This window comes from Colletotrichum abscissum (assembly GCF_030869225.1).
Source record: "Colletotrichum abscissum strain IMI 504890 chromosome Unknown Scaffold_4.1, whole genome shotgun sequence".
In the NCBI taxonomy this organism is placed as follows: domain Eukaryota; kingdom Fungi; phylum Ascomycota; class Sordariomycetes; order Glomerellales; family Glomerellaceae; genus Colletotrichum; species Colletotrichum abscissum.
Window position 1 is genome coordinate 1,589,275 of NW_026850320.1, and position 21,358 is coordinate 1,610,632.

The following is a 21,358-nucleotide window of genomic DNA, read 5'->3' on the forward strand; positions in this document are numbered from 1 at the left end:
CGGTTTTGGGCCACCCTGGCCAAGTTCCGCATCCCGACCAGGGGGCTCAAGTGCGCAATCTTGAGGGCGGGACTGAACCGCAAATTAAGACTTCTCCTCCTTCTCAACGTTCTGGGTCTCCTCGTCCTGGCGCGCCCACAGCCCGTTAGGCTCACCACTGCTGGTGCTGCCCTCGCGACGGTTCTCGCGGGTGGTGGCGTGACCAGTCTCCTTAGCGTCGTCGTAGGTGATGAGAAGCTCGCCGTTCTTGCCGTAGCGGTGAGGTTCTTTGCGGGCGACGTCGACGACGTCGAAGGCACCCTTGAGTCCGGGGGAGGCCTTAGCAAAGATGGAGTCCATTTCTTCAAGAGAGCGGTAGGCGGTCTCGGGGAAGAAGAAGTAGGTGACAGGAACGATGATGGCGTTGATGATGGCGAAGATTGTGTAAGTGTGGTGCTTAATGGAGTCGAAGGCGACAGGAGTAATCATGACGACCTGTAGTTCCAACGTTAGTGTTGACTCGATAGTAAGTAGGCTCGGAAAGAAACGTACCATAAAGTTAAAGATCCAGTTGGCGGAAGTAGAGAGAGCGTTGGCGGGAGCACGAATACGCAGGGGAACGATCTCGGCGGGGTAGAGCCAGGTCATGCCGAGCCAGCCAACGGCGAAGAAGGTGTTGAAGACGAAGAGGAAGACAATTCCAGTGATCTGGCAGGCGTAGGTCTTCTGGGAGTTCACACCAGCAAGGATAGCCATCGTAGCAGCCTGACCAACAGCGCCGAAGAGCATGAGCTTGCGGCGGCCAACGCGCTCGACGAGGAAGACGGCGGGCCAAGAAGCAATGAAGTACTCGGTACCGTTGAGAGCAGCCAGCAAGTGAGCCATGAAGCGGGTCATGCCGAGGTTGGAGTAGATGACGGCGGCGTAGTAGGTGATCAGGTTGATACCGCAAATCTGCTGGAACATCTGGTTGACGTAGCCGAGAGCGGCGCGATGGAAGTTGCGGTTCTTGTCCATGGTGAAGAGGTCGCGGAAGCTGCCCTTGGACATCTCTTCGACCGTCTCCTTCATGACAATGTACTCATTCTTACAGTATTGATCGTCCTCTGGCAGATCGGCGATGGCGGCGATAACCTCTTTGGCCTCCTGATCACGGTTCTTGAGAATCAACCAGCGAGGAGACTCGGGCAGGTTCCAAACAAAGGCGAGGATGAAGAGACAGAAGAGAATCTGCAGAGCCAGGGGGAAACGCCATGCGACAGAGCCGGGAGCAAATGACATGCCGAGGTCGATCCAGTAAGAGATCATGATACCACCGCTGATGAGAGCACCCTCAATCATGACGAGCTTGCCGCGCTTGTGCGATGAGCAAGTCTCAGATTGCCAGGTAGGGACTGTTGATGTGTTGCCGCCGTTTCCAAGACCAGTGATGATACGTCCGATGATGAGATGCTCGATGGAGAATGCAGAAGCCTGGAGAGCAGCTCCGATGACCATGATGGAGGTACCGAGGATAATCATACGCTTGCGACCAAGGGGGTTTCCGATGAAGATGGTGATAATGGCGCCGAGGAAGCAGCCGAGGTTGTAGGAGGCGACGGCAATACCTTGGTTGGTAGAGCGCATGCTCTTGATGTGAGGAAGAAGGCCGGCCTCTTCGGGGTTGATGGAAGGGAATTGGGACTGGAAGGCAGGCAGAGTGAGAATACCACCAGTGACACCCTGGTCTGGATGAGAATGACAAGTTAGTCCATGTTGTTCGGCCGTTTCGGAGTCAAGTCCGTGATATGAGATTGAAACCTACCATATCCGAAAAGCAAGAAATCACATCCTGCGATAATACTGATGGCCCAATTAAGGCTCTTGCCTCTGAGGCCGAAGTAGTTGAGCTTGCCCATCTTGGAGACTCTTTCACAGCGGACAGTATTGGATCGACGGGTTCCAAACAATGTCGAGGGCTGTAGGTCGTAGATCGGTTGGTGAAGGGGATGAGGTTGAGTCGGGATGAGAGGTAACAACAAGAAGATCAGATGCGAATTGAGATGGCGAACGTGTCGACCTTATAGATGAAAATCCCAAACCTACCGCGACAGGGTAAAGATCGGCAATTTCAGCGCGACGCCAGGAATTACTTCTTTCTCCTCACCACTCACGCTCATACCACAAGACGCAAGTACATGCCCGAACCTGCACTGACATGGTAACATGGCTACTCGTGCCAGCCTCGGACCCTGGCGTTGGTGCTGTTTACACCGAACCCAGAAAACCCCAAGTAGCCAATCCCCAGCCGTCCCACGAAAGGCTGCCCCGATTTCCCCCAATCCCCGTACGATCCAAGATCCCTCTGGAGGGGAGGGGACATTCTCCGACCTTGAGGAGGGGGGTAACGACTCCACATCCGGTTCCACGGGGGTGGACAATGGGGCCCGAGGGGAGGACACAAAGAACGGTTGGTGACATGTCGTCAGGTCCGGCCAAGACGCCGTCATGGAACGCGCGGGGCCGCTTGTAGCCAATACGGCGCCGGGAAGGGTAAGAGTTTTGCGGGTTCGTACATTACAAGACGTTGCAATACGGTGGCTTCACCGCTCTGAGACGCGAACACTCGTGGAGTTTCCGTCCTATCGCGCGGCAGAATTCGGAGAGACACCGACGCGAGAATGGTACCTTTGCCATCACGCCCGTGCTTGACCAAAGGATAAGGCAGCACCAGTGCGAAAGCGGAGCAAAGAGTACCCAAAAGAGCCGCAATTGTGTCCATAATCGTACATTGTCGGTGGAGTTTAGATGGAGAAGTACTGGAGACTACGACGTCATACCTTGAAGACTTTGATAGCAGACTGATAAGTAATGCAAGGGAAAAAGTACCTCGAGACTCGAGAGTGCCCTTTGTGCATCTCACATCTAAACTTGGGCCAATACCGTTGGCTCAGTCAGACTTGGGTTGGAACTATTCCTGTCCGAGCGGCGCCGTCTGCGAGTCAGGGGGCCCTGTGCGAACCCTGCGGCAACCTTGAGCCGACCACCGCCGCCCTCCCTCTCGAGAAGCGCCGAGGACACGGGACTTGGCCAGAGGAAGAACTGAGAAGGCAGGGTAGCATCGTAACCGCTGAGAGCGCTTGCAGCTGCGGATTCTGACTCTCAATTATCTGCTCGCCCGGCCATTGTCATCTCTCTCTTTGGCTGCTTTGGCAGATTAAGTTGGACCTGCGGTCGTGGGGACGACGGGCGACAGAACCAGGTTTCAAGTTGAAAATACTCGCACGCGATTTGTCAATGTCGGCAGTTGTTGGTAGCAAGGTGCGTCGAGATTGGTGGACCACATGACGTACTGGTTCAGGCTATATTGATTTCTGGAGGTTAGACTTTAGGTTTTGTTTTGTCTTTTTCTCCGACTCGTGATTCCCATGTCGCTTTGGAGTAATTAAGCAGATGCTGAACCGAGCACATGTCGTTAGGATGCTAAAAGCTTGACTAGATGCTAAGAATAAGCACTACAAGCACAAGCCTTGACAAGACGAACCGCGGGCATTGGCAGCTATGCCAATGTTCTTGTCCATTGCTTGTTCAATGTTTATCCCTTGGTATTGTGAATCCTCATTTCTTATGGCTTCCAGTCTCCAAGACCAATGGCGGCTAACTGTGGAGGCTGTTGGAGCTAAAGGTTGAAATCTCAACTCCGATCTACACTATCCAAGTATCTCGGGATGACGTCGACACTGTAGGAGTTTTCTCTCTTCTCGGCATTACCCATTTGGGCAATCCGAAGAGGCGCGCCAGGCGCATCAGCAGACGAGCCAAGCCCACAGCGAGCCGACTGAAGTTTCGCACCAACACCAATGAAATGCGACAAAAAACTTCCAAGGCCCGGCGAGAACGAACGGAAAAACTGACGGGCCTTTGTATCCTCGTGTCAAGTCCGTTTTTCACCCGCATTCCCGCATGAACTGAACTGGAGAAATGGGCCTGTGTGGACAAAAACTGTGTGGTTTGAACGTCCAGTCAAATTTCACCCAAACCCAAAATGAACTGACTCGGGGGCCCACAAACATACAGTCTGTTGGTTGACGTTTGCGCAAAATGGGCAATGAGGCCGATGTTGGACCTACTTGGCGCAACAATCTTCTGCATCTTGTGTCAGGCATCTCTATGTACACTGACGTATTGCAGTGGATGATCACTTTTCAGGCTCTCTCTATGAGTCGCGAATGTCATTTGGAGGCCTTTAACCTTGGTGATAGCCTCAACGATGGGCCAAAGTTCTGCCGATCTCATTACCAACTACTCGGTTTGACAAAGCTGTCAACTGTCGAGGTCCCTGGCAGAACGTGGTTTCCATGTTATGTTTCAGGCCCCTTTGTTGACGTACAACGCACACGCAGCGTCTATCACTGCAATTTTGCAGAGATCTTCATAACAGCACATGCTTTTAGGACATCGAAACGTCAACCGAAGAAGGCAGGACCCTGACTGTGCATTCTCTTTGGCGTCTTGGAAGGATTGTCTGTACCGCTTGTCTCCACACATCGGACGAGTGATGCCTGGCGCATGGGAAAACCGGGTCCTCGTATGCGCGTTTGCGATGTATCTCGAATGGTAGAAATATTGGTTCGCTGACCTGAAATCCATCGGGGGAATCCAACGCCGGAGTTAAAGTCTCACACATCGGGTAGACTCGTGTGAGTTTTGGACGGGAGATTAAGACTCATAATGGAAACTCCACCCCAGGACAGATTGGATTTGTTTGAGACTGCCCATATCCCGGGACAATAAGGAGATCTTCTTTTGCCATCAAGTAAGTAGTACTCGATTCAATCGATTCAATCGAGCATCAATCTTTCAGTTTTTTTTTTGGTGTTGTTGTGACAGAGCACGGGAGGCGGAAGTGCCAAGCCGATTGCATCGCCGATTGACCGGGCCGGAAAATTCTGCAAATTCGGCCCCACACCGAGAAACCAAGTTTCTTGTACTTGGAGTGGATCGAGATCCTGGAAGCAACTGCAAAAGAACGCAGGGCCTCTCTACCCGCCTGTCAGGTGCAAGAGAAATGCTTCGTGACGGTCGGAGTCAGAGTCCGGTTTGAAGGTGAGAGAGGCAGCCTACGGTGGACTTTTGGCTGTCACTAGAGAAAAACTGGGGATGAGGGGATGATAGAGAACCTGAGGAGAAAGATGGAGGAGGGGCGTCAGTTCGGGTCACAGAACGGTGTGACATGTTGAGCGAACCTGTGGCTCTGTGGTTCTGCTCCGAGACAATGGAGCCTTTCCCGTTTTTTCCTGCAATATCTGGACCACTGGCAATTCAAAGCACACAAGAATCATTATGTGACCCTGCGGTGAGGTGTCTAAATTGACCTCAAAATTCACGTCAGCCGCGCGAGCGCACGTCGGCCCTTCGTCGCTACAAAACGTGAGGCAGGATTGGTCTGCAGTAGTTTCCGCGATAGGGGACTGAGATGGGTCGCTTAACGTGAGCCGCGAGCGCCACACCTACGGTGAACGGTTCTTGCTTTTGGGCCCTGGCCGTTTGGTCAGGGTCTTCAGATCTTGAAAATGACGTCGTTTCTGAGAGATGGGTTCCACTCTGCCTGTTGTTCTCCTAGCCTGATGCAGATGGACTTTGATATGAAACTTCTTCCAATAACGCGATAGTGGCGCCGCTACACCGGAAAGCTGCCGAGCTACTGGTGAAAAGTCATGTACAATACGTCCTTGACGCGAATGCTTGGCCATGCATTCGTAATCAAGAAGTCCCTTGCGAGATGTATCCAACTCTTGTTCTCATCAACCAGGATAATCGGGTGCCGCCTGTGACGACGACGATTTGATGCGAGATTCAAGACCTTCTAGTCTTTGATCGTTCAGTAAAACCTTCGGTCGGATAGGGCTTAGAGACGCATCTTCTGGTTCCAAGATTTAACTTTCAAAAAGCGCGACACATTCCGTACACCCTTGGGTTACGTGCTTATGGAAGTCGGCCGATTGCTTGAATAATGACTCGAGACAGCGATTGCACGCACAATGAGCTTAACGAGAATAGGTTCCCATGCTCTCTAGATACCTCAAGCAATCTTTAGACTAACAATAGATCGGCATGATTTGCAACAGCCCCTTTTTGAATGCTCGAAGGTTCGGCCAAGACTGCTTGTGATCCTGCCCAATCCATAATCTGCCGTTGAATCAAACTCCATAGAGGGCAAGTACGGGCCAAGATCCCGTTGTATAAGGCTGCTGCGGGGTCTCCACGCCGAAGCTTCCGGCGAAGTACGTATTATGCCTCCGGGGAAGGTGGGTCCGTCTATGACTTCAGGCCGGTGGGGAAGCCGGACGCCATCCCATCCGACCGACTCATCAAATTTTTGTCTAATAGTACTTGAGTGTGATCTATAAATGTGAGATCTAAAGACTGAAAACACTGCTTCTCTCAAAAAATGCCCACAGCAAGCTTGGTACAGGTCTCGCAGATTTGGAGACCTTCTGCTTCAACTCCCTACTACTTCTCAGCGCTCCTCTCAACACAACATTATCAATCAACTCAACAATCAAAACAACTAGCTCCTATAAATCGACGCTCAATCAATCCAAGTCTGATGTTATGAACGCGTTGATTGCGTTGAGTGAAGCGCAGCTACTACCTGGCTTAGGATACCTTCGTAGACTACCTTACCTAGCATAACATATTACCGAGTATTACGGAAGCAGCAAATAAACCAATATGAGATCCGAGGTAAGCTTGACAACCTCGTACACCTTCACGAATCAAACAGACGAACAATCAAGAATTTTCATGGAGATCGTTATGAGTGCGTACATGTACTTCTCTTCTCATTTCATCTTAGACCTCATTGATGATGGGAGCGACTGGCTGGTGTTTCAGCGAGAAAGGTCGCTCACTGCTCATACATTGACCTGAATCAGTAAAGCATAATTCAATGGTCACTTCTTTCATTGCAATCAAGAGCGCATAAATATGTGTTCTGTCGTTTACGCTTGTATTTCTCTACCCAATTATTGTTCTGGGTGGATCCTGTATAGAGGTAAAACAACCTGAAGTTTGATTGAAATTAGGATAGCTGTCTTTCCAGGAGTTCTTTCGGATAGAACTATGTACGTAACAAGCTCCAAACCATAGTGTGTCAGTCTCGCACTTGACTCATCCCTTGTGTTACGGTAAGTGTGCTCTTGCATGTATACACATTGATCGTTGCCAAAGCACTGGCTATTTCGTCCTTTGGCCTTCAGTTAGACTCTCAACCCTAGTCTTAGGCTCCTTTACTCTGGCTACAGAGCGAAACGATCTCCAGTTTGAACCTGAATCAAGGCACTATTCTGACCACCCATACTCGAGAATGACAGCCTGTAATGTAATGGATTAAGACATTGGCATAGCGGAGTTGAGGATAGCAATTGAGTGAACAGCTTGAGTCATGGAAACTATTATTGTTTCTTGCTGGTACTGGCGCTTCACTTGGGCCACAGAAAGATCCAGCTTTAGTCTCCTGTCTTTGTGAAAGTTACTGGCGCTTCTGCCATTGTAGGGATAATTGATTATCCTTTCGATCGACCTGTAAAATCGAGTCTAGAACCATCTACGGCTTCACCGCAGCCCGCAGCCCGCAGTCGTACGAAGTTGACTTTCACTCATAGCCCGGAGAACCAGACAAGTAAACTATCTGGTTACAATCTTGAGCTTCACTGCATGCGAGCATGGCCTAGAACTCCATGGTGTACCCTGCTACTATTGGCGCTCGAGTTTCCCAAGAAATACCTCATACTTCTGGGGTCTCCTTTTTCTCTCTTTCAGGATAAGCTGGGGATCTGCCAGTGCATGAATCTCATCATGTAAGAAGTCAATGCAGCACGTAGTGCAACCTGAAGGCCGAAGAGCAGATGGTGATCGTTAGTCCACATCTAAGTGAAGCTGCGAGCTCGTGTATTCGATCTGCGAATGTCCACTTCCTCGGCCCGAGGCCCCGAATGCGTTATTTTGATCAATGAGTATGTGCTGAATGCTTGCGTTGACTTGCCTTACTAGCTTGAAGAGACCGCTTACATGTAATTACTACATTGGGAAAGGCTGAGCGTTGGAAAGACAGCGCTATGCGCATCTCGCTATGCGATGTCCGAGTCCGACGACCCTAGTAACTACCCCTATGGACTGCAGGTAACAACTCGCTGCAGACTATCGGCAATGCCGTTTCATGCAATACCAACCACTCAGTGAGGCTCTCTTGCATCCACATTCGATCACCACGGTACTTGACATTAGCGGCAAACCTTAACATCAGCCCTTTGATGTCGTAACCAATCATCCAAATATTGAGGCCGCGAACAGACTTTTCATAGGATGGAACCGCGTCAAAAAAGTGTTAACGATCGTATGATCATTGATGCAAGAGAAGGCCCGAAAAACCCTCGAGGATTAAACCCTGACTTGAACAGTTTACTCAAATTTTGACGCGGATCACAATGCTGGACGCAACGCTAAGGTCTGTTCTTCTTTCCCTGCAATCGAAGCCCCTAGAGCGCCAGTAGAACCCACTAGAGTCCTTAATCGTTTTAGTCGCGACTTCAGTTTAGCAGCCTAAAGTGCCGATGGTAACCTTCCTTTGCAGAATCTTAGATGGCGGCAATCTTGAGGAACCATGTGTAGCATCAACGCCTTTGCGATCAAAGTCGTGAAGTCCCAATCGCTGGAAGAAAGAAATGAATCAATTTGCCAAGCCGTGGGATGTCTTATGAAAAGAGACGAAACTAGTCAGAGTCACGATGTGAAGTTCTCCGGTACCTTTTGGCCCGACGCACTGGGGTCTGACATGTCAAACGTCCTCATCCCAACATGGTCTTGACATACCTTAGTGTACCGGACTGATATGACAGCCTTGAAGACAGGCGGAGAAGCTGATTCTATGTGGCATCTGCGTCGGGTCTCAGTTCCGAGCGTGTGTCAGTAAGGTGAGGTTGCTCGAGCGCCTCAAAGTCAGCCCAAACCCAGAGATTAACTGCGTGGGGTATTACACATGCACCTACCATGTTGTGGTGTCTGAAAGACCCGGAAGCCTATTTTGTGATTAATATGAGCATATACCACATACAGGCTCGAAGGCACGACATCAGAAGTCGTGCATATCAAGTCAACACTAATGTGGCTCGGCCGAGTGCACGTCTTAAACCATCCGGTAGCTGTAGACCGAGTCACATGTAGTTGCGCGGTCGGAGAGGCCTCCTTACGAAGCGGATCACCCGGCACAGAAAGAGACAGCAGATCGGGGGCGGAGTCCTTACTTCAATGATACCCCATATTCGGCGGCGGGGGAGCTCGAAGCCCGGCGGCCTATCGGTTGAATACAGCAGCATTCGGGCGCTGTGCCCGAACGAATACCGCGCTCCCCTTTCAACGCCATCCCAAGTCCGCGAGTGAGCATGTTTTAGCTACTCGTCGAGACGACAATGGAGTGTGCGACACTACAAGTGGAATGGGCAATATACCAAAAACCGGATCACATCGGAATTTCTCCCCCCAAAACGCCGACGGAGAAGACATTAGTAGACAGCTCACAGAGCCCCTGGTCGATAGCCGGGAGCTCCCAGACCGATCGCCGCGTTCCTGTCTCAGGTTTATGAATCTGGTCATGGACCTTCCATGCTCCCAACCTGCAACAAGCTTATTTGATCCTTCGGGACCAATACTCTTTTTCTGCCAAGCGTCTCGTGAATCGATACGCCGGAGCTGCCACGAGTTTAGGATGACAGCTGACAGGAAACCCTTCTCTTCGTAATAAGCGGAAACAACCGACTGCTTCCAACTCTTGGGCGGGCCAAGATTCGTTGCGAGTAGCATGAGGTTGCACGCGCCCAAGGTGGTGTTAGAATACGGGAACTGAAACTGGGTGCCTCTGCCCCGATGTGGTTTGTGCTCGGATTCAATAACACTGTCAGTTAAGACCTTTTGTTGATCTCTAAGCCTCAGTCCGTAGGGTTGGGTCGTGATCTACAAGTGAAATAACCTTTTTAGGAGATCCACAGATGCCCAAAGCTCGCTTGTCGGAATGGAATCATGGTTGAAGATCAGGTCATGTTGAATTGTTGAGAAGACTTCACGCAGGCAGCAATTTACCAAAGTCATGGCCAAAGACCAAAGAGTCGACTCGCAATCGGTCCGGATGTGATGCATTTTGTCTAAGCAACAGCAGTGCCCTTATTTACTACTAACCTAGGTGGGTAATTTCGGCACATCATCTTACTAACAACTATCTCTGAATGGTTACCAGTTCGACATGGACTTCGCTTGAGCCCCGCATACGACGAGGCGTTGCAACATTATCTACCGTGAAACTATCGAATGGCAGGTTGCCCACCCGCGCGGTGTCAACTTTGACTTCTTTAGCGATCGATTGTTATGATCTGCTCACATGCGGAGAAGAACTGCTGGGCACAACCGAGGAATGATGTGCACTAACCGCGTTCACGGTGACGCGGCAATCAACGGGATGGTAGATACCAGGGCATCGCTGGTTCCCAAAAGACGCAAATCGTGAAAAAGAGTACCTCATCATCATTCCGTGGATGGACTAGGCACCTTACACTCGTCTCAGTCTGCTTCATCTGAAGTTGATGTATTGACACTTAGCCACTTGTCACAAGACGTCAGTCGTCACAGATGGCAGACATGTCTGTGCCATCCCAGCGGTTAGCGACGCAAGCCCCTCTGAAGTTCTGAACACAACACTACTGCATACAAGGTAACGTTTGATTCTGGAGCTCTTCTAGGGGGCTACTTCATCTGGCCCAACCTTTGAACAGCGGTGCTGGGCGGTCCCTGGCCCTAGCGAACATGTTTGTTTTCCCAAGCCCACCCCCACCAGGCCGCGGTGTGAAGACAGTTTCAACGAGGAAAGCTCAGGGGAGAGGATAAGCTCATCTGAAGTTTCCCCATGTGCAATTGGTATCACAGCGAGGGGGTTGAGTAACTACTTGGAGAAAATACCGCGAAGACAATACATGACTTCATAAAACAAGCGTCCCACCCGGGAATGTTGGTGCCGGAACACGACCCATGGATTTCATCGCCCTCGATTCAGCCTGGATGTGATGTTTTGGACCAGCCTAGAAGCCAAACATCAGCCACACTTATTATCGACCATGCCGGCACGTTCTTGAACTTGATTGGAATGACGGTTGGCACTTTTTCGGCTCTCGAGATCACTTCATTGCACAACGGACATTATCCTGTGCAAACATGTCGGGCACAAAACAATCGCAGAGTCCTCAGGACAGCCCAGCTACCAAGACATCACGGGGTGTGATGAATTGCAAGCCATGTCAAGTCCGCAAGGTATCTTGTTTCCACTGCCGCAGATAAGATTGTTTTCTGATCGGCTTCCCGCCCTCGTGCAGATCAAATGCGACAGAGCGTTACCAGCGTGTGGAGTCTGTCAACTCTATCAGAGGTCATGTTTCTATGGTAAACTCCGTCGTCCATCATCACCGTCGTTGTGCATCAGAACAACTAATCTTTAATCCAGAGGGTGTCCCAAAAAAGAGAGGTCCCAAGAAAGAGTCGCTGAGTGCTTTGATCAAACGAATCGATGGCCTCGAAGAGCTCCTCAAATCCGACAAGACCCCAACCCCGCCTGGTTCCGATGCTATTCCAGCCGATTTCAACGAACTGTATGTCTACAGCAGCAACAACAGTGCCGACCCTTGTGGCTCTGCATCATCAGATGTTTCTCCCTACAGTGCTTTTCACGAGGGAAGCTTTGGGGCCAATAAGTATGTAGAACGATCTCACATCCATCGACTTTTCCAAGGACCTACCCGACTGACAAAGAGCTAGTGAGTTCCCATTCATCATCAACGCAGAAGGCTTAGTGGACACCTATTTTACGCACTTCCACCGCAATCCGTACCGTATCCTTGACGAGGAGGTCACTAGACAGAAGCTGAGAAACAACAAGATGCCAAAGTCGTTACTGTACGCTATTTGTGCAGTGTCAACTAGGTAGATTTGCAACCATCAGGATACTAAAACCATATGAACCTGACATGAAAGTAGATTTTCAGAACAGCCCGGTAGAGGGCCAAGCAGCCATGTTTCCGCAGAAACGTACGCCTCTTGGGCTCTCAAGGACATAGACTTAGGAGACACTACAATCGAAAACTGTCAGGCTTTGCTGTTGCTAGTGACAGCTTTTGCGGCAATGGGGAACGGCCGTAAAGCCTACAGCGTACTTTGTGAGTGTTGAGAGAGTGTGATCGTTTTTCTTTACACTGAACTAACGGAAAAACCGAAGCTCAAGCTGTGGGCGTAGTCCTGGCGCTCGAGTTGTACCAAGGATCAGAACAACACGACGATTACAACCATACGCAGGGCAAGATGAGGAGGAGGTTGTTCTGCACCTGCTACGTGATGAATGTTTTCGTATCAACATGGCTCGAGAGACCCTCACTCATTGACGATGCCCTCGTCAAGACGACTATCCAGTCGTCCAGACAAGCCTCACCGGCTGGCTGGCCACCAAACAACGAGTGCTCTTTGACGGTCGAATGCGAGCCTCCAAGCGAACGCGCAGACAACCCAGACAACGGGCTACAGAAGATGGTATGGGTCGCCCACATCCTTTCCGACGCCAACAGATACCTGCTCGTGACGGACCCAACAACACAAGCAGCATTCGCACATCGCCACAAGATCCGGCATGATCTCGATCAATGGGCGGCAGAAATCAGCCGCAACCCGGACTACCTCTACCAAGACCCGAGAGGAGCAGAAGCAAACACCATGCTCGAGTGCCAAATCATCTACCACCTGGTGCACTGCCTCATCTACCGCCCGCTTCTCCCCTTGCACCTTAGCGAGCCGGCCGGGGCCATGATGATACAACACTGGGTGATCGAGGCAACGGAAGTCGCCTTCCGACACGCCACGGCAATCATTGAGCTGATCGACCACGCCATGCAGACAAAGTTGCTGGAACTTCCGGCGTTCATTTCCTTTTGCATCTTCACGGCCGGAACGATTCACGTCCACGGGATGCACTATACCAACGACCGCCAAGACCAAGGCGCTGGAATCGGACTTCCTTCGTTCGCCAGCTCTCCGATGGCAGCAGAGACCTTTTCGTCTTCTTCCGAACTCGTTAGCAAGTGCCTATACCAGCTGTCGGCAATCGGCAACGAGGCCGAATCTTCTCGATCGTCTAGAGCGTACCTCGAAGAGCTCACGAAAGAGCATGCAAAGTTGTTAGGGAAGGGTACAGCTGGCTACATCCCCTCGCAAACGAACAAGTTCTTCAACAGATACCCTGTCGAAGTACGCCAGCGAATCCAAGGCTTCCATTTCGGTCCATTGCCATCGAGCATACTCTCACAGTCATATCCGCCAGAAACCTCCGATAGTGGTCCCAGAAAGATAGGAGGAATACCACCGGGACCGTGGGGCCCGAACCCGAGCCACGCCGGCGTCAAGATACCTGTCATGGCGACAAGCACCAGTATGGGGCAGCGAATGGGATCGACCCAAGGTCATTCACGGTCCTACTCAGATAGTACTCCCATGACGCAAACATACTCATTCGCAACAAACGCACCCGTCTCTCAGAGGCCATTGCCAGCTTGGCCGGGGTTTCAGGACGGGACACCGAGGCAAATCATTACCCATAGCACACCGATGCTTGGCCCCCCAACTTCATCCCAGCTCACTTCACCAATATCCCAACAAGGGGCAACCTCTACCGTAGAGCGGAGCAACTGGAGTGGCGTGGAAGGGTTCGGAGGAAGAGGAGCAGATGAGCCACTGACTTATGACATTGTCCCCAGCGCTGTCACTACGGCAGGTCCGATATATCAGGCAGAAGGCACATTTGTACAATATCAAAACTTCTCTGTATTATAGTTTTAAAGCAAGCCAACATACCCAACTATCGTTCTATCTGTTTCATTTGAGAAATCCATTGAGAATTAGCCTGACCATCTCAATGTTTGGTCACACTACAGATGAGACATCTAAGATATCAAGTTATTGAGAGCAAGGAAGCATTGTTCCTTGATCAGAAGGAATGGAGCCGAACTGTGACGGAACACCGGTTCGAACAGTAGCCCTCACAACGAAAATCATACCTTTAGGCCATCACCACTATGACTTCGGAAGGATTGCGGGAGTTTGGCGGCGCACGGAGGGGCATAAACAACAAGGAGGCACCTTTCATCCCAAGGTAAATGGTAAGGACACCCAGGTGAAGTTCAGTACTTGCCAACCTTGCCTGATTTTCCAGGTTAGCGGGGCACCATCTTGCGTATGTTTCAAGAAGCCGGAAGACCGTGGTATCCTATCGAGTACTACAAGGCGACAGTACAATGGTCTCCAGCTTTTCTCTAAATTCTCTAAGATATAAATTTTTTGATTTGCGGATATAGTGAAAATAAATCGGAATAACGCCTGATTAGTTCTTCCCCCGCACTCAGATATACTATCGCCTTGTAGCACTCGATGGGATACTCACTTACTAATGGAACGAATATTCTAAAAGGGGATACCTGCTCTATCACACATAGGTAACCATATTCTCCATTCTTTACGCTGACGTAAACTTCATACTTCACACGAAGAAGCCGTGGGTAGATCTTAACATCATCGTATTGTGAGTAGTCTCTTGAGTACCAAAAGTAGTACCAATGATTGCTACATTCAGTATCATTTGCTTCCTCTCTATATCACTCAGAAGTATCTAAGCTGACAGAGTAACCGTGGCATGGGTCTGCTCATCCACAACCTCCCGGAAGATCTGGTTCTTCTTCGCCACGTCGTCAAGTCCAGTACGGTCACCAAACACCTCGTCCATCTGCTCAAGAGTCTTTCCGTTCGTCTCCGGCACACAGAACCAAACCCAAACGAAGGCCAGGAGGCAGAAAGCAGCGAAGAAGACGTATGCGCCGAAACCGGTGCCCTGGACCAGGGGAGGAGTAACGAGACCGATGATGAAGTTGTTGATCCAGTCTGGAACATAAGTGTCAGCAATTGAAATAGGACTGAATGGCAAGAGGCCGTTATCAACTTACTGGAGCAAGTAGAAATGGCAACGCCCTTGGCTCTGAGCGATGAAGGGAACACCTCGGAAGGCAAAGCCCAGGGCACAGGTCCCCATGTTGCGCCAAAGACAAACATGTACATCAGCAAGAAAGCCACACTGACCCATCCCTGAGTAGTATGGCTGGGCCAGTCGTTCGAGTACAGCCCGACAAGAATAGCGATGACGGCCTGCGAGATCGTCATGCCCACGGCACCCGTCAACAGCAGCGATCTACGTCCGAACCGATCCATGGTCCACAGACTGGGGATAACACCGACCAGCTGAACACAGTTAAGAACTCCGGACATGATCAGCTGCATGTTGTGGTCGAGTCCCATCGTCGCAAACAGAGTTGGTGAGTAGTAAATCAAGGCGTTAATTCCGACAAATCTATCGAAATATTAGTCAAACCTTCAAACATCGACTCTTTGTCACTGTAACATGAACTTACTGCTGGAAGAACATGAGACCAGCACCAACGTGCGTACGTCTCAAACATCCCTTCTTGAAGCAATCTCCCCAAGCAACAAACTCGAGCTTGATAGTGCTGGCAATGCTACCGCCTCCAACGAGTGTAGGGTGGCGTTCAGCGAGAATCGAGGACTGGAAGCGAGCCTCGGAGACGATTTCCATCCATTCACGGCGAACGCGCGGGTCGGTATCGGGAAGAACGCGGAGCTTGGCCAGGTTGAAGAGGGCCTCTTCTTCGCGGCCCTTGGATGCCAGCCAGCGAGGGGAGTAGGGAAGGAAGACGGCGCCGAATCCGAGCAAGAGACCAGGGAGAATCTGAATGAGGAAGGGAAGCTGCCAGGACCAGTGGTTGGGAATGTCCTTGGTGCCGTAGGTGATCCAGAAGGCTACGACAATGCCGAAGACGATGGAAAGTTGCTCGAACACGAGGAGAGAACCGCGGATTTCGGGAGGTGAGATTTCGGAGATGTAGAGGGGGACGACCATGGAAAGCCTAGAATTGTCAGTATTCGATATGTTCCGAAAGGGGAAATTGACAAAACTTACATGCCGATGCCCAAACCTCCGATGAAACGACCTCCAACGAGCATATCGTAGTTGACAGCCGCAGCCTGGATAGAGGAGCCAATGGTGAAGATGACAACAGCAACCATAATGGATCGCTTTCGGGAGATCATGTCGGCAAGCCAACCCTGGTTCATGGCACCAATAAAGGCACCCAAAGTGATCATGGCAGTCATGAGACCCTTCTTGAAGCCAGAGCCAGCAGCGTGGTCAGATACCTCTGGGAAACGCTCGAGGAACTGGTCCATGACCAGGGTAACTGAAATAACACCCTGATCGTAACCGAAGAGGAGACCACCGATTGCCGAGAAGGCAGCGCAGAGAGCTACATAGTGGGATGCGAAGATTCCCCTGAAGCCAGAGGGTCCGTATGGCTCGAGGGAGGCATCGGAGAGGACGGTCTCTTGTTGCTCGGTAGAGACGCCTGGGTAGTTGGTTGAGGACTTCTCCACCTCGGAGGCGGAGGTTGATCGTGCACCCATCTTTGAGCTGTTATTGTGGAAACGTCAGTATGAGGGGAGTTCGACAAAGTTTTCATAATTCGCTGTATGGATGTGGTGTAGTGAAACAGGTTTGTGACTAAGCTGGTGTATAGGGGTCCTTGGGATGAACTCACTCGGACTGAGCCGTGAGGTTGAGGTTCTGGAGTTGCACTGGATGAGCCAGGGACGAGGTTTAGGTTACACGAATCCGACAGACCGGTTCAGTCTGATGAAACTGGAATAGAAGAAATCGGGAGGGGTATCTCTGAAGAAGAAGGAAGAAGCTTTGGTCGAACCCGCCTGAGTCGCAGGAGAGGGAGTCGAGATCAACGTCAAGCATGGCACGCAACGTCGTCTTTATAGAACTCTGAGACTTTCGGGGCCACCGCCTGGCCCATGGCCAAGCCATCCCGACTACGCCCGTCAAGTAGATTCATTGACGGCCTAGGGGGCACGGTTGGGGGGATCCACATCTTTGGAAAGCCGTAGATACTTGTTTACGCCGAGCCTTGATGAGTGACGAGGGTGGGCACCGGGGGGGAGAGGACAGGACGGGATGGGGAAGAGGAACGCTACGGATACGCTTGTGCACAATAGCCGCCACGAGTACCACGACCAATGGCCGGATGCTAGTTGGTCAAGAATGGACGTGGAGGAGCCGCTAAATCGCGGGGTGTGCTTCAAAGATGGGTTTTCTGGGGATATTGGGGAAACCGTGTCAGGCTTCCAGCGTTCCTTGCGCGGAGACGCCAATCACGACTCACGCTACACCAAATACGGGGGTGGGAAGAAGAGAGACAGACACGGACAGCATGGGGCACCCCTCGGCCATCCGTCCGGCAGAGAGGACGAATTCAGGCACTGACGACGAACCAGCGAGAGACAGAATACGGCCGGGGTTATGCCCGCCCTCGTCAGCCCCACGGTATTTGGAGAACTTGGCAGTTGGAGTTTTGGGGGTGTTTGCGAAGAATTGAAGACGCGTTCGAGATCAAGTTCGATGACAAAACTCAACAGACGATGTGCGCCCTTCCAGGCACCGTTCGACCATCGACCACGGAGTGCCTGGGTGGGACTATAGAAGGACGTCGAAGAGGACAAGATACTGGCTGCACATGATTAGAGTCTTCTGCGTGCTTCTGGCAATTCCAAGCTGATAAGAACGCGGTTTCCACGCAGTACAGGGGCCGTCTGTCAGAAGATTCTCGCACATGAGTTGCCCGTGGGGAATTGACGGGTTAGGTGGGGTTTCTGTACGCTATGTCTCGAAATACCAGAATACTCCGGAATCTGGCCGTGGATTTGCAGTGCCGAGCCTCCATGGATTTGGATGGGGGCTGGCCGACCAGGGGGTGGCCTCTCCCCAACACGAGTCAGGGGCCATTTCCAACCTGCATTAACACTTTCGTCATAGGCTAGGAGGAGGAGGCCAGGACATGGTTGGCGTGGAAATTTGAACCGAAGGAGCCTCACCGACGGCTGTAGGGCCTAGGGTGAGAGACTAGGAGCTTTCTTCCTCTTTTACACTAACAAGCAGCTTGCCCCGATGCATAGATTTCCTGATTTCACCAAGGAGGAAATGCTTTTATCCCCCAACTTCCCTACATCGTCGTGATCGTCTCAATTTCACGAAACTGCGACAAGGCAGGACGAAAAGAGACTGAAAGAGGTGGGAGTCAAATCATGTCGACGACATGTCTGGTAAGTCGGCCCTATTCGCTTTGGCTCTTCACCCCATTTCCCCAGAGTTTGTCGCCCACGCCCGACCCTCCGTGATCCGTGTTCTACCCCGGATTTCGCCTAAGCAATCAGAAGTTGTGGAATTGCTGCTGACTGAGATATCTGGGGTTGGCGATGTGGAATCTGTGGGATGAGATGACCAAACTGGACTGCCTGCCGGTCGGACTTTGCATCCCATTCCGACTCCCACCGTACCTACGTTGGCGGACATACTCAACTCCAAAGCTAATAAACATGAACAATAGACTTGCAAAAAGCAACATCTCAAATGCGCGTGGAGCACAGATGACGATGCGTCTCCGTCTTCTGCTCGGCCCGACGTCTACTTGAAATCATGTATTCGATGCAGAGCAACTGGCAAGGACTGTATTCCGGCCCCCGCAATTCGATTCAAGCATGCCACTGAGTAAGTGACGGCCAAATTCCTCTCATTCCCTATCATCAACTCTGGCAAACTTGTACTTGGCTCTGTGGCACCCCAGTCGCTCCCCGCTCAATTGCGAATTATCCTACACAATGTGCGAGTTGCGACATTGGTGAAGCAAGAGTCAAGATTTGCGCAAAGCGGAACCGAGATAATGGTCTCGCCCGCCCCGTTTACCACTACAATACGTTGTACCCCCATTTCGTTTTCGTCACGGGAACGAATCTGCAACTCTAGACTCCGTAATGCGCCATATTGTACTGCTTTTTTTGCGGGAACGCTGATCGCTTACTATGGGTTTTGTCTCGCTGATTTAGGACGCCGAGCGCTACGGAGCAGACGTGGGTGCCCTATCCGCGGCGATGTAAGTTTACCAGTCCCACCTCCAAGACCTTGCAAGTTGGAGAAGTTGGGGAAAATGAGGAGGAGATCTACGAGCAAAAACGGCGAGAAATGCCTTGTTTGGAATCATCTTGGAACGAAGCTTATCCCGACATCGTTTATTTCCTGTCAAAATTGCCTAACTCGGTCACATAGTACACTTTGTCGATGAAACCCAGGAACTTGAGGCTCTTTATTGGTCTGAACACGGCAGCCCGCCGCCGCAACCACAAGCGCAACTGCAACTCCATCCACCGGCAGCACTACAGCCGCAGCTTGCACCGGCGGAGGGTCGGCGGGTACCACTGCCAGCGACACATCCTGATCCTGGTTCATCATTATCATCATCCGCGCTGTTAGTGGATCTAGAACAACAACGACGCCGAGAACAACGGCAACCCGATGACGCCGCATCCGCATCCCCGGCTCTCATCATCGACTCGCATAGCCGAGATCATCGTGATGCCCGGCTTCTAGTCCCGAGTCCTCACAGCCAACCCGCCTCTACGCCGGCTGCGAGTTGGAGAGAGGTGCAGGTGCAGACACCAACAACTTTGCCATCTGTTTACAGCGCTATTCCATCCGGGTCAACTCTCGGGTTGGCCAACTTTGAGCATCATGACGATGTCGTGTTTCCTTTTACGCAGCCTCATGAGGTGAGGTTGATGAAGTACTATCTAGAGTACATGTGCACCTGGGTGAGTGGTCATACGCTTTTTACCTTCGGAGGGAGTATGATCTGGCAACTCCACGGCTGTTCTAACCCCCTTTTCAGTTCGATCTATGCGACGCAAGACGGCACTTTGCAATCGTCGTTCCCCGAAGAGCAACAACATGTCCAACCCTCCTCAACGCAATCTTCGCCCTCTCCTCCCGCCACCTCAGCCTCCATGAACAGTATGACCCCTACGCCTCGGACCGCTACCATCAAGAATGCCTCAAACACCTCACTACCATCTCAAACGACTCGTCGGCCCTTACGAACGATGACCTCCTCGCGGCGACAATCCTCCTCCGCACCCTTGAAGAGCTCGATGTCCCGCTCATCGGAACAGACCACGAGGGCCATCTTCTCGGCATCCAGCTCTTCATGAACACGCAAAACGCATCCGCCCTCGACCCGCCGAGCTCCCTCCGACAGGCTTCGTTCTGGGTAGGCCTCCGGCAGGAAATTACCATGGCGTTTGCGACGCAGCGGCCGATCAAGGTCAAGCTCGACCACCTCTTCATTGACCGGTCCTTTTCGCCGACTGATGACGATTGCTGGGCGAATCGCATCGTCGTGCACTGCGCCGAGGTGGTGCAGTTCTGTTTTGGCGAGGTGGAGAACCGCAAGAGCGAGTATCAGCGGCTGGTTGAGTATGACTATAACTGGCTACGCGCGAGGCCGCTTTCTTGGCTGCCTATCGCGTACTCTGAGCCGGACCTTGCTTCAGGCTTGGTGTTTCCGCAAATCTTTTACATTAATCATGCAGTCGGTTAGTTTTCTCCCTTCCCTGAAGCTAGGACTTATTTTCCAGTTTTTGCTCGTGGCGACATAGTGAACGAGCCCACTAACATAGGCCAGTAATCGGAAATGTGCATGGGGCGTTAGCACGAGCGCTCTTGATGTGCCACGACGAGAGCATTCCCAAGATAGGACCTAGTCGAATCCGAGCTCGAAAAAAGCTAGATGTAAGCGGCTCCAATCATTCTACCAATCTCGACCTGAGATCTAGCTAACATGGGAAACTTAAGAACGACATTCGTATGCAAGTCCGAGAACTATGTGGCGCCGCGCTATCAAACAAGCAGACGATACCAGCCATGTTCACGGCCTGTATGGGTGTCACGGCGTGCGGGGACAGGTTCGTCGAATATGCCGAGCAAAAAGCACTATTGGATATTTTAGTCAAGACGGATGTTGAGCACATGTGGCCCACTGCTTCGGCACAGTCACACTTGAAGAGGGCGTGGGGGTGGGAGGACGATTCATGACTGAATATGTCTTTGAGTACTGAACATAATTGCCTACTGTACCTTGCAGTAATACCACGTTGATGTTTTTTGTGTCTTTAGTCACAGCACGTTACATGAAAAGTTCGGGATTAGGATTCCGAAAATTGCCCGTAGGTGTGCCTACATGTCTTATTATGGACGGCCAATAATCACGGAGACGATTCCGTAACAAACATGGGGATAAGGGCACGTACAGACAGGACTAAACGACTTCATTTCCAGTCATCTGATCCCCCTTGTTACCCCGTACCC

General features: G+C 51.3%; 4 protein-coding genes across 4 annotated transcripts; 2 read left to right on the plus strand and 2 right to left on the minus strand.

Annotated features, from left to right (window-relative positions):
- Nucleotides 1-84: 84 nt before the first annotated feature.
- CABS01_02465 (uncharacterized protein) lies at nucleotides 85-1,877 on the minus strand (the record flags this gene model as incomplete). The annotated part of the gene is made up of 3 exons (XM_060535843.1): nucleotides 85-474; nucleotides 532-1,706; nucleotides 1,784-1,877. 3 exons carry the CDS (start codon nucleotides 1,875-1,877, stop codon nucleotides 85-87), a joined length of 1,659 nt encoding a protein of 552 aa, XP_060396148.1.
- A 9,562-nt stretch (nucleotides 1,878-11,439) lies between these two features.
- Nucleotides 11,440-13,872, plus strand: CABS01_02466 (fungal specific transcription factor domain-containing protein; the record flags this gene model as incomplete). The annotated part of the gene is made up of 4 exons (XM_060535844.1): nucleotides 11,440-11,750; nucleotides 11,815-11,952; nucleotides 12,034-12,212; nucleotides 12,272-13,872. The coding sequence occupies 4 exons, from the start codon at nucleotides 11,440-11,442 to the stop codon at nucleotides 13,870-13,872; spliced, it is 2,229 nt and encodes a 742-aa protein (XP_060396149.1).
- An 832-nt stretch (nucleotides 13,873-14,704) lies between these two features.
- CABS01_02467 (uncharacterized protein) lies at nucleotides 14,705-16,563 on the minus strand (the record flags this gene model as incomplete). The annotated part of the gene is made up of 4 exons (XM_060535845.1): nucleotides 14,705-14,973; nucleotides 15,036-15,436; nucleotides 15,498-16,010; nucleotides 16,064-16,563. 4 exons carry the CDS (start codon nucleotides 16,561-16,563, stop codon nucleotides 14,705-14,707), a joined length of 1,683 nt encoding a protein of 560 aa, XP_060396150.1.
- Nucleotides 16,564-18,246: 1,683 nt separating this feature from the next.
- Nucleotides 18,247-21,085, plus strand: CABS01_02468 (uncharacterized protein; the record flags this gene model as incomplete). Its single annotated transcript, XM_060535846.1, has 7 exons — nucleotides 18,247-18,264; nucleotides 18,549-18,709; nucleotides 19,045-19,091; nucleotides 19,265-19,806; nucleotides 19,884-20,586; nucleotides 20,676-20,782; nucleotides 20,846-21,085. 7 exons carry the CDS (start codon nucleotides 18,247-18,249, stop codon nucleotides 21,083-21,085), a joined length of 1,818 nt encoding a protein of 605 aa, XP_060396151.1.
- Between the last annotated feature and the right edge of the window lie 273 nt (nucleotides 21,086-21,358).